This window comes from Plectropomus leopardus, chromosome 18 (genome assembly GCF_008729295.1).
Source record: "Plectropomus leopardus isolate mb chromosome 18, YSFRI_Pleo_2.0, whole genome shotgun sequence".
Lineage (NCBI taxonomy): Eukaryota > Metazoa > Chordata > Actinopteri > Perciformes > Serranidae > Plectropomus > Plectropomus leopardus.
The window spans coordinates 23,705,491-23,720,899 of NC_056480.1; the positions used below are offsets into that span (position 1 = coordinate 23,705,491).

Below are 15,409 nucleotides of genomic sequence, written 5' to 3' on the forward strand. Positions count from 1 at the left end.
CTCTCTCCTCCAGATGCACTTTACCTCTTCCATATCCGCCACTGGCACACAGTAGGACTGTAACAGATAGGGCCTTATCGCAGCCGCTCTGTGTGTGGAGGTAGGTGAAGGGGGGGTTGAGGGGGAGTGGGACCTGCGTCGGGCCTTGATCCAGCCTGACAGATCCAATACCCCCCCCCCCCTCCTCCTTGTCCTCATCCACCCAGATGCTGCAGCTCTGCACTGCAGCAACTGATGGAAATCTGATTTTAGGGCTCTTGGCCTCAAACTTCCCACCCACTTCTCACGGCCCCTATCAGGGAAGGCCAAATACGGCCAAGAAACGGGCTTATCTTGAGAGGAGATGGGTATTGGGGAACGGAAGACTTTGTTTGTCTTTGCCAAGCAGCTCAGAAGCCGGGGGACTCAGGACGGCTCCTCTGCAGGACCCGCTTTTATCGATTAGTCTCTTCCTCCTCTTACCTCAGGTTACTCCACCTGAGTACCTGTTCTCATGTTGCACTGTGTAATGTGCCTTGCACTTACAGGATGTTGCACGTCTCCTCTTTCCCTCACCTCTTTGTACAACTTGTTTGAGAGATTTCAGGGTCCCGACTCCCGACTGTGATGGGGCCTGTTACATTACGGCCGCCCGGGCCATTTCTCTTTTCAGCGCGGAGACACACCCATTAGGAGTTATCAACAAAATGATAATATGTCTGTGTGAAGTGGATACATTTTTTCATAAGGATATGTTTTTTCTCACCCTGAAGGACTGCAGCTTTCTGTGCCATCCATTAGTCGTTATCAGCAAAGCAGTTATATAGTACTTCAAGGAAGACATGAAAAATAAATAAAAGAAACACATAGCCTTAGATAAAGTTTTTTTTTTTCAATTTTTCATCTCAGTTTTTCACTTTAGTGTTTTTTTCTCATTAATAGAAAGCTTGGTGGTTAGAGAGATAGTGTGTTTGCTGTATCCATCACTGTTGGGGAATTTTAAGCAAAACATTTGACAATCTCAGCTATGAAAAATGTATCAACAAATTAAATATTCGGCAGTGGTGCCCCCAGAAATTTTCCATCAGTGTGGCCAGAAGTGGCCACGGAAAATTCTGGGGTGGCACACCAAAACAAAAATCCAAAGCTGAATTTCAGGAATTTGAATTGTTAAAAACTATGTTAAGAAGTTGCAAATTGATGCACATTATTTTCTTATTTTACAATTTTTCCTAACAACCTCTTGTGCATGAACAAATACTGGTACAGTTATTATTTTAACCCTTTTTTTCAGATGTTGACTTTCATATGATACTATTACTATGTTTAAAAAAAAAAGCATGCCACAGCCTCTTACAGACAGTAATGCTGGCCTCCAATTGCGTTTAATTATTTTCAAAACAGGATGCCAGTGGGGTGACTGAAAACTTATTTTTATTTTTCAAAATAAAAGTGATTATACTCATTTCTTAGATTATACTCAAAGGTTCAGTCTTTAAAAAAATCATTTCTAATCAGCTGCACATAAAACAAACACTTGTGTTGTGGAGGAAAGTAAAATGTTTTAGTACTTATACAGTAAAACATTAATTAATGTGTTTTTGGCTACTTGGGGCCAGCAGAAAAAGCTTTAGGCACAACATGGACATATTTTCAACTTATATGGTTATAACGCTGCACATTTTGGCCTATTCATGAAATCCAGCAGACACAGAACAATATTACTATTATTTGGAATTGGGTTACTGCCACCTGATGTATGTACTTCCAGTATTCACTCTCCTTTTAGCTCTCGCTGAAAGAAACTAAGGGGAACTGCAGAGTTGGATGATACTTTTTTTGTGGGTTCATCACTGTGTTGTTCACATTGCGCATAGTAATTCCATCTATTGTCGATTTAAAAATATTGATTAGTGCAAGAAAACTGATCTAAGGATAGGCTACTTGTACTCTTACCAGGGTCAAAGACAGACTATAAATATATAACAATTTATTCTTCAAGTTGTACCTCTCCATACGCTCCTGTGTTTTTTTGTGCATCATGTATGCTGGTCGTTGCTCTCTAAAACTCTTGTTTTTCCAAGTGTCCCTATACATTATTCTGCTCAGGGGAGAGGACACCTCAGGGCAGATCTTCCCTGCTACTGTACCTGTTAGTCTAGCATGTCCCTGCGTGTACCCTGATCCTCTACAATAACAGAGAGAGCAAAGGAAAGTAGCAGGGCCTGGGAAATGACATGCTCTGTTTACTAAATGACCAGAGAAAGCTAGAAGAAAATAGGGCAGAGAGAGCGAGCAATGCTGGCATGAAGAGTGGAGCGAGCACCAGCTCCCCAAAAGGCCTCCGGGGTGGTGAGATGAAACAAACAGTAGATCACAGGAGTTAGATGAAGAGGCTGAGGGCGGGTGGTATATATCAAGATGCGGCAGAAGGGGCGGGGAGCTAGTAGTGCTACGACGAAGGATAGTCAAACCACACGTTGTCGCTGGGCGGCCACTAATGCATTATTGATTTCTGCCACTGAGAAGATTCTCCCCGTGTCCTGGGTCCACTTCCATCCACTCTTGTCTGTCTGTCAGCTGGCCTGGACTCTAACTCAGGTCCAGTTGTTAGGGTTGAGGGTAGGTTCAGGATTAGATTTGGTTTTTGGGTAACCCTGAATGCATGCTGCGAGCAACAGCAAGAAGCCCATCTTTTATTACTAAGCACTGCTTCTGCTGAAGTGAGGGCGGTCAGTGAGTCAGTGAGAAAAGTTGGCAAAACTTTTTTTTTTCTTCTGCCACAGGCATCCAATCAGATTTCTCTGCTGCTTTCTCCTGCTGAAACAATTCAAGGATTGTGTTTTACCAGCAATAATGGAGTCTGGCAAGTACAAAATGAGCAAAGTGTTGATTATAGCCATTCATATTTCCTTTTCTTTATACCAATTTTACTTGAGGCTTCAGGGATAATTGCCTTGAAAACAGTGCAAGGAAAATAGTGGTGGGCTTTTTTTTTTATCTGAAAAATTGGTATACCCGCTGTATGTCTGTGAAAAACTGTTCTCACAAAAGGTTGTTCAGCTTCAGTTTTTTGGATTCCAGAGCTGCGAACCGATTCCTGGTTGTTGTAATACCTTTTTTATGAGCCATAAACTAAGTGCTACCTCTGTTGACTTTAACAATGGCTGCTCATATAAAACCTAAACTCTAGTGGTACACATCACACCGTAGGTCACTTTCAAATGGCTGATTGGAAAACAAAAGTGAAACAGTTTCCATGTTTTTATAGCTCAGAAGTACTAGTTCAGATAGCAGATTTAACCCATGACTCAGCAAATTGTGTTTTCTATTCTTGGACTTTATTTGGGGCTATTTAAGGGCGTGAGTTTTTATTTTTGTATCTCCAATCATTAGTTCTGTCTGTTTTGATAACATTGTACATACCAAAATAATTGCTCAGATCTCAGAACACCAAAACATTTCTTGAAATATACGGCAGTAAGATCAACGGATCAGATGATCAATTCACCCAAATACTGGACGTCTTAATTTCCAGAGTACTCGCTCTTCAGTGTTTGAGATTATTTTTGGCAAGTTATGTTCTGATCAGTTTCATTCTTTCTGAAATCTATGTTTCCCAAATCTAACTCTTCTTTTCACCAAATGTGCTGAATAGGACTTCAAGTCTGATGTGAGACCCCTTTTGACCAGGCGACATTATTTGTCTGTCCCCTCAAAATCTGTGACACATTACTGTTAAAAAAAAAAAAGAAATCTATTTTATGATTTGATAATGCTTTAGTTGAGGTTCATGTTGGTATATGGTATACCTAGGCACAACACCAACTTGATTAGGTTTTGTAAAAACAAGTACTTTGTTAGAGTAGCTTCATCTAGATTGTGGTTATGCTTTAAAAGAAACAACTGTTGACAACTCCTCTTATTCCCAGGACGTCAAATATGGAAGCTTGCATGAGACACATCAGGTTTTTAACTAACATGACTTTATGTTTTAACTAACATTAAGTTGTAGAAAGAGCGAGAATGTCTGATGGGTCACACACATAACACACACAAGACTTTCACAAAGGTTGATTGGTCAAACACACACAGGCCTTTCACCTAGCAGACCAATTTTTGTGTTCAGAGTAAAAACAAAAGTAAATTTGAGTTTTTTCAACTATGTAATGTATTGACTAGCATACATCAGGTGATAGAGTTCTCTTGTGACATAAGGCTTTTGCACACCAGTCAGTTTTTTCATGCCTTTTTTGAATAAGTCATCTGATAAAATGGTATGCACAGAGACTTTTAACATAAAGTTCAGTGTGTTTTATTGTTCTACTTGTGTAAATTTGCAATACTTTCACTGGAGGTAACTTAAATGCTTTGTGTTCTCAAAACTTTAATGACCAACTGAAGTTTTAGAGTCAGCGTGTAAACATCATTAGATACAGTGTGGGGTAGTATATTTTTATTATATTCTAAAATTTCAGGAAAAAAATACACACTTTATGTTAAAAAGCCTATATTTTTGAACTTACTGTAACCAACAGTTATGTAATTAGTAGTTAATTTTAACTCAAACCATGATACCACCACATATTTCTACACTTAACCTGGTAGTTTTGATTCCTGAACCTCAAGTTGTTTTGTAGCAAAAGCAACATTTCCTGTGAAAAGGGAGGGTTATTATGAAAGGGTTGCATTTAATGAGTGGAAAGTGATGATTAAACTGACACGTTCAAAACTAATCCCTGAGGGGTTAGGGTTAGGTGTGAAGTGTTTGGTCACCTACCAAGCTCCTGTAATTGATTATTTGGGAATGTGAAGCTGTTGTTGTTAACTGTCAGCTGGAAAAGGGAAACAAACAGTGTGTTAACGTCATTTTATTTTACCCTCTGTGACAAAATCACCTGACTTCAAGCTTTGTATCATTATTCCAAAAGGCCACTAGGGGGCTTTGTCATTTGAATTAAAACATATGTCATTTTAGGTTCTGCAGCAGAAAATCATTATATAAACAAAGATGTTTGGTACCCATGAATCTGGCAGCCCTGAACAGAACAGACTCCAGTAGATGCAGTATTTTCATGTGCTGATACTTGACTTAAGCACCCCTCTGGGATAAGGGTTTAGGATGAGGGAAAGATTCAGATCCTGCAGCATAACCAGAACAGCAGCTCAGGTATTACCACGACATGTGCTACAGCATTTGCATACACAATGAAAATTGCACATTTGACTCAGTATGTGGTGCTAATCGCTGCATCTTGGAAGCGTCAGTGTAAAAACGCAGTAATGACTCTGTTGTTGTCAACAGTCTCCAGGTTGTCTGCCGGTCTCTTGAGTCTCACCTGGGGAATTCATTAGCTCGAGTTGTCAGCTGCAGTCAGACTCGTATTGTTTGCGGTATGTTTCGGCTCCGTCAGTGTCGCATTCATGACCAGCTGCTGTTGGTTTGCAGATTTCCCATTTGCACAGTGTAAGCACTGTGTCACTTTGTAAATGGCAAAATCTGCATTGCCTTTTGGCTCTGGTAAACAAGCGCGCCAGCCCCAGTGTTCCTGCCAGCCGAGCGGATCAAACACTACAGCCAGAAATACAGAGAGGAGCAAACAGCGAGACCAATCTGTGCCCCCCCAATCATCTGCCCTCGCTGTACTTCACTTCTCTTGTACGTGCAATATCATCTGAGGTCACCATGGCTCCGGGTTGCAATATCAGAAAAAAAAAAAAAATAAAAGACAGAAAGCAAATGAAGATCTGAAAGACCAAATTCGGAGACCAAATTGAAAATCTTGGATGACCTTCTCCACATGCCCCGGAGGAGGGGGGGGGGGGGGGGGGGGGGGGGGGGGGTGTTGAGGAAAATAGTCTAGCTCACTCTCACCCATCACGCAATCTCGATCGACATCACCAGAAACCAGACTGTTTTAAGCGTTATTCAGCGAGAGTGCAGGTGGAGGCGGCGGTGAGAGGTAGAAAATGTTAGATAAGAATTTTATTAAAATGCATCAGGTTTTGCTTGGCCTTTTCCAAGGAAAGATGGTGTTGTCATTGTGTAGAATGGGGCCCGCCTGAGTTATACAAAGCATTATTGATGGCAGCGGGGGAAAGCTAACGAAAAATGACGGAGACAAACATAAAGATAAAAGCCCCTCGCTATCTCTCCCTCTTTTCTTTGCCGCACTTCCCAGCCCCTCCTTTCCACTCTCGCCTCCTCTCCGTGTTTTTTTTTTTTTTTCTCCTTAGTGTAAGTGTGATAAAAGCGGGCAGACCTATGACTCAGGTTCCCACCCCACATTCTGATATGAATTCAGGGAGCCGAGGCCGTCCCCTAATCTCTTAATGCATGTTCCCTCGCCCTTGGCAGGGTCATGGGAGAAATAGATGGGGCCTTATCAGCTTTCATGGATTTATGGAGAATTTCCCTGCATCGGGTGTATTTTTATTTTACACCAACCTGTGCGTGCACGTACAGTATGTGCCTTTGCGTGTGTCCTCGAGGGTGTTGAGTAAGGTTATCGGAGACGGTAATATCTTCATGAATTTTATCAAGTTTCTAATTGCTGCATCAATCATGTTGACTTACTCCATCAAGCTAAAATGAAAAGAGACATGGGGCCTGTTTTGACAGATTTGTGCGAGTGTGTTAACCTTCAGCCGCTGATGTCTCATCTCTTACCTTTCACTTAAAACTTCATATAAAAATATGTAAAGCTTTATATACTTTAATTTCAAGTAAAGTCCTACTCTTACCTAAATTAGAATACGCAAGGATCCTTAGCTAAGTTTTAATTAAAGCTGCACTTGTCAATTTTAAGTTAACCCCTCGAAACCTGAGCAAATTGGCTTGAATTATTTCAAAAACACGGAAAGGAAGCAATGAGCAACAAAAGGAGAAATGACCCTAGTACAAAAAATTACTAAAAAATACAAGGAATATACCCTAAAATTATTTGTATTTTTAAAGAAAGAAAAAGAAATTAAAAATGAGGAAATTACCTGGAAAAGTGCTTAAAAATGATAATAATAATAATAATAATAATAATAATAATAATAATAATAATAATGATAGCAGTAGTAGTAACTTTAAATAGAATAAAATATAAGATAAAAGTATGGAAGCAATATGAAAATATAAAATGAAAAATAGAATATAAAGAATATAAAATGTACATACAAAAGGTACAAGTTGCAGCGTAGATATCCTCAGTCTAAACTAACCCACAGTGTGCAGTATAAACAGAGAAAGTCCTGTGTGTATTGTACCGCATAAACGCATAAAAACGGATTTAGCCATAAATTATCTTCTTCATAAACTGCTAAAAGTTTGACCCGAACAGCTGAACTATAGCATACAGTGTATGGCACAGTCCCGCTTATGCGTATGAATTCTTAACTTCTAAGGTTGAGAAAAAGTAGTGCCATAGGACAACAGCTAAACATTCAATGATGAATTAATTAATCAAGAAAATTATTGTTAGTTGCAGTCCTAGAATTAATTTATTACAGTTAGGCAAATGGAAAAAGTATTATGTTTTCAGCTAATCATTTTAAATAAATAAAAAATTACAAATATACAGAAAACATATAGTTTGGAATGATTGACGATTTAATATAGTCACATGTCTGTGCTCTTAGATGAGTGCCAGCCAGATGTTTCCCACCATACTAAGAGGTATTGCAGTACCTGGATCTTAAACCTGCAGCCACATGAGGCCGTCATTGCTAATGTCAGAGTGACATCATAGCAAGTCAGAGAGAAATCTAACCAGCATGCACTGCACAAAAATTGACAGCCATCGATTCTGAGCAAGTTTACATCCCATTCAAGAGGTTAAGTGTCATTTTCATAGTACTATTAAAATCTTATAAATGAAGCAGTTTAGAGGCCTGTTTCTGACTCTCAAAACCATTTTGTGGCTTCAGACGAGCCATTTGAAGATTTGCGCTCACAATAATAAAGCCACTGTAAAGGCTATGTCTAAATTTGGTTAACCAGAAAGAATGGGATGCTTAAAGATATTTGAACATCATAAGAAAAACCTGCATTACTGTAGCTGAGGCGATGTGTCTTCACTGTCTCCCTCTCATTCTTCGCAGTGCAATCCTGTCATAAGAACAGCTGGAGACTTGCCCTCCAACAATGAGGGGGTCCAGCTCTCGTAGCTCAAGAAAAAGCAATTTAGCTACAGAGCCCCTCCGAGAACTCGCACATCAAAGCAGCAGCGGTGGCAGGGCAGAGGGGGGAGGGGGGCTAAGCCAGAGCCTGCCCGGCTTCGCCTGCGAGCAGGTGGAGGAGAGAGGGAAAAAAAAATATCAGCGTTGTCCAAGAATACAGCGAGATCTCAAAGGACAGCAGCTGCTAGTTATCACAGGATGTTTCTGGCAGTTTGACATCTCATCCATGCTTTTGGGGCAGGGAAGATGGAGCCAGGGGAGGGGACGGACAGTGGTCATGGAGGCCCTGTGACATGCATTTTAAAGCTTTTTATGTGCTGGTTGTCCGTGTCTGACCCTCATTTTGCACTCTTTCTTGTTTTTTTTTTTCTTTCTTTTCCTTTTAAAAAAACTGACTGAGCAATCACAGCGCACTCCATTTAATCAAACTGCTGGTGACTTTTCAGCGTTTGAATACCAAATTATTGAACTTTACACAAGTACTACAGCTAATGTTCCATAAAATTTGCTGCAGTAACCAGCATCCATTATTTTACAATGTCATTACCATAAATTACTTTACCAGTATATCACCTTTAACATTTTTACAGTATTCTACCTTAGAATGTGCATTTATGGTGGAATCCTGGCTTCAAAAATCTGTCAAGATTTACATTGTTTTTATTGTGTTTTGGAAAACTGTACATAACATTATATAATTTTTAAAAAAATGTATTGGTATTCAAATTGGTGTACATTATGCAGCACAGCATATTTTCAGCATTTTTTTGTTTTTAACATTAAAGTGGGAAACAGATAAAATCAAAAATAAATTGAAGAAACTGAACAGGCAACAGTTATACTAAAACAGTCAAACAAAAAAAAAAGAAAACAAATAAAAAAGAAAAGGAAAAACAGTCCACCTCGTGATAAAGTCGGTAATAATATTTGAAAGGGGAAAAAAGTCAAAAGATTATTCTTTTGTACCTATATAAACTTACATTTTCTCATTCATTGCATTCCATTTACTTGTAAGTAAAGTAATTAAGTAATTAAAAAACTAAAGATATTAATAAAAACATTATATTTTTACACCAGTTAGTTACAGCATACTTAATTAAGAGCTGCACCTGGGAGAACATGTTATTTCAGAGCCCATTTAACGGCAAAGAGGTTGTCAGCAGTTTGTTATCAGCTCATTATCAAGATTGTTATCAAGATTTATAGTGTTTTACTGCATTTTGGAAAAACTGTTAATGTTAACAGTTAGAATTTGGTCATATTTTTACAGCAATTTGTTACATTGTACTTGATGAAGGGCTGCACCCAGAAGATAATGTCTTTTTTAGCGAGCACATTTAAGGTCAACGAGGCTGTCTGCAGTTTGTTATCAGCATCAAGATTTGCAGTGCTTGATTGTATTTTGGAAAAAAGCGTACATTACTGTTGGAATATGGCCATATTTTTACAGCAATTTGTCACTGTCTACTTAATGAAGAGCTGCACTCAGAGGAAAATGTAATTTTTAAGAGCAAATTTTACGGCGAAAAGGTTGTCTGAAGTTTTTTTTATCAACAGGCCAAGAAAAGAAATCTAAAATAACAGCTGCAATTATTTCCTGGAACGTTTTATCCTGAATGAAGACGAGTCCACGCTTCACTTGTTAATGAAAGACCTTTACTGATATTTTTCTCTTACTTGAAAACAGAAAAACAGATGGCGAGTTTTTGTTTTTTTTGTAGAAATGAATCAACATGCTATTTATGCCTGATGGATTTTAGAGAATTTGGGATGAAAGGGAGCTAGTGGAGGCTGAGGTTCAAGAGTAAAAGAAGTGGAGTTGAAAAAGTAAGGTAGAGAAAGAGGACAAAAAGAAAGTAAGATGATAGAGGAGGGTTGATGTGGGAGTTGAAAGAGGAAGCCAGTTCTTACTCTAGGGAAGGTCAGCAGGACTTGGATCTGCTTTTGGGCCTGTCAGCTGTGTGTGTGTGTGTGTGTGTGTGTGTGCGTGTGTGTGCGTGTGTGTGTGTGTGTGTGTGTGTGTTTGCGAGAGATGAGGGTGTGTGTGTGCTGATATGTGTCCTGCATGTCAGTGTGCAAGTATTACAGCCATCTCTCTGGTTTAAGCATTCCCTCGGTTGCCATTATGGCCTAATAACCGTGTCAGTATGATTAATGGCAGGAGGCAGGGCTCTGATTGCACTCTCGCTCAACTACAGTACTGGGGCAACTACACTACCCCCACGATGCCGCTGTCTGCGTTCGTCGGCTGCAGCCATCTCGAGCAGCGGCGGCGGCCAACGCAACGGATGTGAGGTTATAAGTGCACTGGCATGTGTTCGCTCTCCTCCTGGCAGCATCAAAGAGCAGATTCGATGATGATGATTGGAAGATTAGATGTTAGAGAGGAGACCATGTGATCCCCAAGGCCAGTTTATCCAGTCCAAGGTAATAAACACAGGCAGCTCACTGGCCGTCCTTTTGTCTCCTTGTGTTTGTCTTCATCAAATCACATTTGTTTATATGGAATCACAGTGAAAGAACACTCTGCGAGCAGAAGTTCTGAATGGAATATCTGAATTGGCAATTAGAAAGTGGAGACCAGTCAGGGCAGCACATTTCAAACTTTGTTTCGGGTAAACATTTTCTTTCTAACGGCAACGATTCTTGCATGAAAGATTAAACTTTTGTTGTGGTTTGGCCTTTTGTTCACATGATAACAGTGTTTTGAGGGAACATTTGAAACGGGGTGCGAGTGTGTAACCTTTTGAAAACGCTACCACTTCTGTTGCTGTGTAAACTGGCAGTACGCGGATCAGGTGATGCCACGGCTGCACTTTGCGCATGTGTGTGGTGCTCCTCTATGGTATGACACCGCCAACTACTGGCCTGGCATGCATAATACAGCATTTTTCATTTTTTGAGGATCCATGTACACCAGGATTGTTCTCATAATGTTATCATATGAACGTAGATTATTAAAACGCAAAGACAAGACTTTTCCGTCTTTAAAAGCCATTTTCTCATTCTGAGTTTTTTCTTTCTCGTATGCTGAGCCAGAATGTAGCACTTACTCAAACTGAATGTGCCAGAAGGTTTTTACAGAGGCATTTGTTCACATATCCTAATTTATAGAGCTTTTTTTTCTTCTTAAAAACGTGGCAAAATTAGATCTTTATGCCTGTTTATATGACAGTATTCACTGCTTTATGGAGTGATTGAAAGAGATATCCAAATTTAGCCAAAACCTTAGACTCTACTATGGCAGTTAATAAAAAAGTTAATAAAAAAAGAACCCGAACCACTATTCAAAGTTCCGATTTTTGATTGGTGTGTATGCAAATCAGAACACATTTAATCAGATATTGCGATGGAAAATAATTGTCTTAATTTAAGTAATCAACTAGGGAGGTTTCATGATGATATCTATTAGTTAAAAGTTGTATCCTATTCACTCCTTACACTCCTGTAGTATCTCCCCCCTTAACGCATTTGTCTCTGTGTTGTTTTTTTTTTAATCAGCTGTTATGGACATGCAACAAGTGCGGGCCGGGTTTGAAAAATCAGCTTCTGCAACAATTGCAGACCCCAACTATTCAGATAGTGGGTGCTGCCCTCTCTGTTTGAAAAAGGCTAAACAATAATTTAACACAAAAAGTTTTAAATTGCAGGTCTGGTTTGTTGAATGAAAGCACAAGTCACAACAGTTTCCTGCACTGATACTGGATGCTGGCTTCTGCAAAAACAGAGAGATCAATCGTCCAATGGGACGATTTGCAGTTTTCATGTGTGGTTAAAAGATGTTCATAAAAGCAAACTGATTGCAACTTTAACCAATGCTATCAGAATAAAACCTTTTTTTTTTTATACAGTTGAGAGCGGAACAAACAACGAAAGAATCTTTCTTTTAAATCATAGCATTAGTTTGTAGTGGGCATTACAAGGAAGCTGCTGTACCGAGAGTCAGTACTTGGTTGAGATTTTTTGAAAGATTTTGTACACTTCTGCAAACATTACGCTTGAATATTATGTAGCAGCTTTGATGAAACTTGACATTTCAACTACACTGATTAACATTTGGTTACGTTTAGACAAAAAAAACCCACATTGTTATGTTTTTGGAAAACAACTTTTAAAAAACTGTTTTGCTGGCACAATCATGGCAAAAAATGCAGCAAAGTCTTAGTATTTAATAATAATATTAATAATAATAATATTAATTTGAAAAAGAACACTTTTCATGGCACTATCCCCGGTTGAAGAACAGCAATTGGCCACTAAAAATACTCAAGTTTGGAGGATAAAAAGCTGCTAAAAACGCAGCAAGGACTCGCCAAAAAACAACCGGTCTTATAGTCTGTTGCTTTCGAATAGCGGTCTGCAGCTCGGCAGGCGTCTCGCCGAGGTGTCACAACATCTACCATCACCCTTCACCCCCGATGACAAAGTCAGCTCATATTCTACATTGCTCAGAAAAGTTTATCACTATGATTGCACGTGTACTATCTGATGTTTGCAGAAACGTACAATGCCAACATTTTCTACGCAATATCAGCCTGATATTGGCCTATTAAAAAGAAGGAAAACACAACCACAAGAGTTGACAAAAATAAACGCGCACATGACATCTTCATTTCATGGTGTGTCATGCGTCACAGTAAAACACATTTGGCTGATGCTTCTCTCCTAAGGGACTCACGATAAGTGCATTCAGGCTCCCCAGATGTAGTTAAATCCTGTAACTGCATCCCTCCTAAACAAATAACCAGGAGTGTGTTCAGTGCAACATTAGGAGTGCGTAGAAGTTGTTGTTTTTTTCTGTTATAAACAACCAGTTGCAGCATCTCTGCGCCTCAGCAAGCCCTATCAGAATGACTAGCATGTCAGAATTTTAGTCTGACATTGCCTAAGGCACCTTCTGTTATGCCGTGTTTGTTGATGCTCCTGATCCTGAAAGCCTCTCTCCTGCTCTACAACCTTTGCACGTCAGACTGGCTGTAAAAGATATGATAGTTCTGACGTCTCCCTGGGCCAAGTCATGACAGGAACACTTAATTGACAAAGTGACCATCTCAAAAAGCATCAATGCCGTGGAGACCGATCCCTATTTAACCCTTTGAAACCTGAGCAAATTTGCTTTGTTTCTATCAAAGACATGGGGAGAAGGAAATGAGCATCTAACAAGTGGCCCAAAAAATTGGAATATATTTATTCATTATATATAGATATTTATTTCATTTTTATTTTATTTTTTATTGGTTCAACTTAGGTGTGTTTTTACTTTTACTGATTTATCATATTTTACTCTATTTTTAATTATTTAATTTCAAACATATGCATTATCTTCTTTAAATGGTCCAATTTTAATATTATTTTTTAATTTAATTTTAACATTTTTTTTTATCAGTTCTGACTCGTGTGACATGGCAATTTTTTGTTGGTTTATTCTTCATCTTAATTCTCAATTTATGAGTTTTTATTTTTTCTTGACAGTTGAAGGCTTTGTTGTGGGCCTTCAGCGTGTACCTCGCACTTCCACTTGAAATGAAATGTGCTATAGAAATACAATTTTGTTTGCTTGCTTGAAAAGAAACAAAAACAGAAAAGTAACACAAACAAGAAAATGACCCAAAAAATAAACAAACATTTGTATTATTTTCTGTCATATGAATTTAAATTTCAGAATTATTATATAATTATTCCCTTTTTTGTGTTAATTTTCTAATACCACCTCCTCCATTTTGTTTTTTTCCAAAACAAACTAAGTTTAATACTTTCTCATAATTTTAGAGACATTTCTTGCCAAATTGGTCATAGCCTTTTTCCTCAGGTTGCGAATGGTTACCTGTTAAAACATTAAAGTTGACATTAAGTGGGATTTATTTTTAATCTTTGGTTTTAATAATGGTGTAATTTTTATTCATGATGATTTTCCAAAATGTAGAAAAATAGTGTGATAATTTCACACTGAAACAAAATGTGTTTTGATTTTTTTGTTGTGCTGAATAGGTGTCTACCTTTGGCAAACAAACAAGCTAACAAATCATTTTTGCAGTCCATTTTTTCCCCTTTAAATCAAGCTTCCCACTGTTCTGAAGGCCACAGACAAAGGCAAAGCTCCCTCTTCATCCTCCCTTCCCACCATTGTGGTGCTCCGCTCGTGGCCAGGGGATCTCTGCTGTGCTGCCAGGATGAGAGAGCCAGCAGTGACTCTGTGAACCTCAGTCCAAAATGAAAGCCCAATCTGACACCCGGCGCTGCGGCTTTGAACACAGCAGATCTGAGGCAGCGCTACAAAACTGATGGAAGCTCTGTGAAAGCAGGAAGCAGCGAGAAGCAAAGACAGACCAAATACAGACAAATAGCCAGAGAGGATCACACAGATATTCTGGGTAACAACCTTGAGCCTGTCAACTTTGGCTCTCGGGCTCTTTTTTCCGTGTTTAAAAATAAAAAAAAAGAGGCAGACTTTCTTTAGCCGGTGAAAACTAACATGACATATCTATCCTGGGCTGTGAGATGTTACAGGTGAAAGAGTTGGATCTTGTTATTTTTTATACTCCAGGTCACTCAGCGCTCACTGGCAGGTGAAAATGCTGAAACGGCTGCTATTGGTGAAGTGTGTGCAGGTATAGCAGCTGCTGTTTAGAAGAAGAGTCTTTTTCCTGGCAAGGTCGTTGTGTTTTATTAGCTTTAAACTTTCAAACTGCTCTTTATCTGTTCAAGTTACCTCGCTAAGCTTTCTTTGAGAGGCTGCCAATAATAAATGAACGATAAAATGAACAGTGGTAAGCAATAAAAACTACATATAGTCCTCTAATGTGTCCTTATCTCCTGTCTTTCCCTCTCCAGGGTCCTTCATGATGGTTAATTCCTCGCAGCATTTCGGGGGCCAGAGAGCTCAGCTGCTTCTCCTCCCGCTCAGCGAGAACGACACCCACTGCATCCAGTTCAGCTACTTCCTGTACAGCCGCGACGGCCACAGCCCCGGGGACCTGCAGGTCTACATCCGGGTCAATGCGGGCCCCAAAGGCAGCGCTGTGTGGAATATCTCAGGCTCCCAGGGGCACCAGTGGCACCAGGTGGAGCTCGCCGTCAGCACTTTCTGGCCCAGTGAATACCAGGTGAGAGTTACACAAACAACATACAACACAAGGATGGCTGTGCTTTCATTCATATAGTCAGTCAAAGTGGTAAGAATATGCAGTATATGGACTTTTGTTTTCCCAATCTGCTTCTGACTGTGAGCAATGGGGTCCTGCATGCACACATACACCCATAC

The 15,409-nt window shown here is 39.4% G+C and overlaps 1 protein-coding gene across 1 annotated transcript in view; it reads left to right on the plus strand.

Moving 5' to 3' along the window:
* The window catches only part of ptprua (protein tyrosine phosphatase receptor type Ua), a 251,377-nt gene that overhangs the window by 109,376 nt on the left and 126,592 nt on the right, over positions 1-15,409 (plus strand). The window contains exon 3 of the mRNA XM_042506534.1: positions 14,980-15,251. Within this exon, the coding sequence (XP_042362468.1) occupies positions 14,980-15,251 (272 nt within the window). The remainder of the gene's footprint in view (positions 1-14,979; positions 15,252-15,409) is intronic.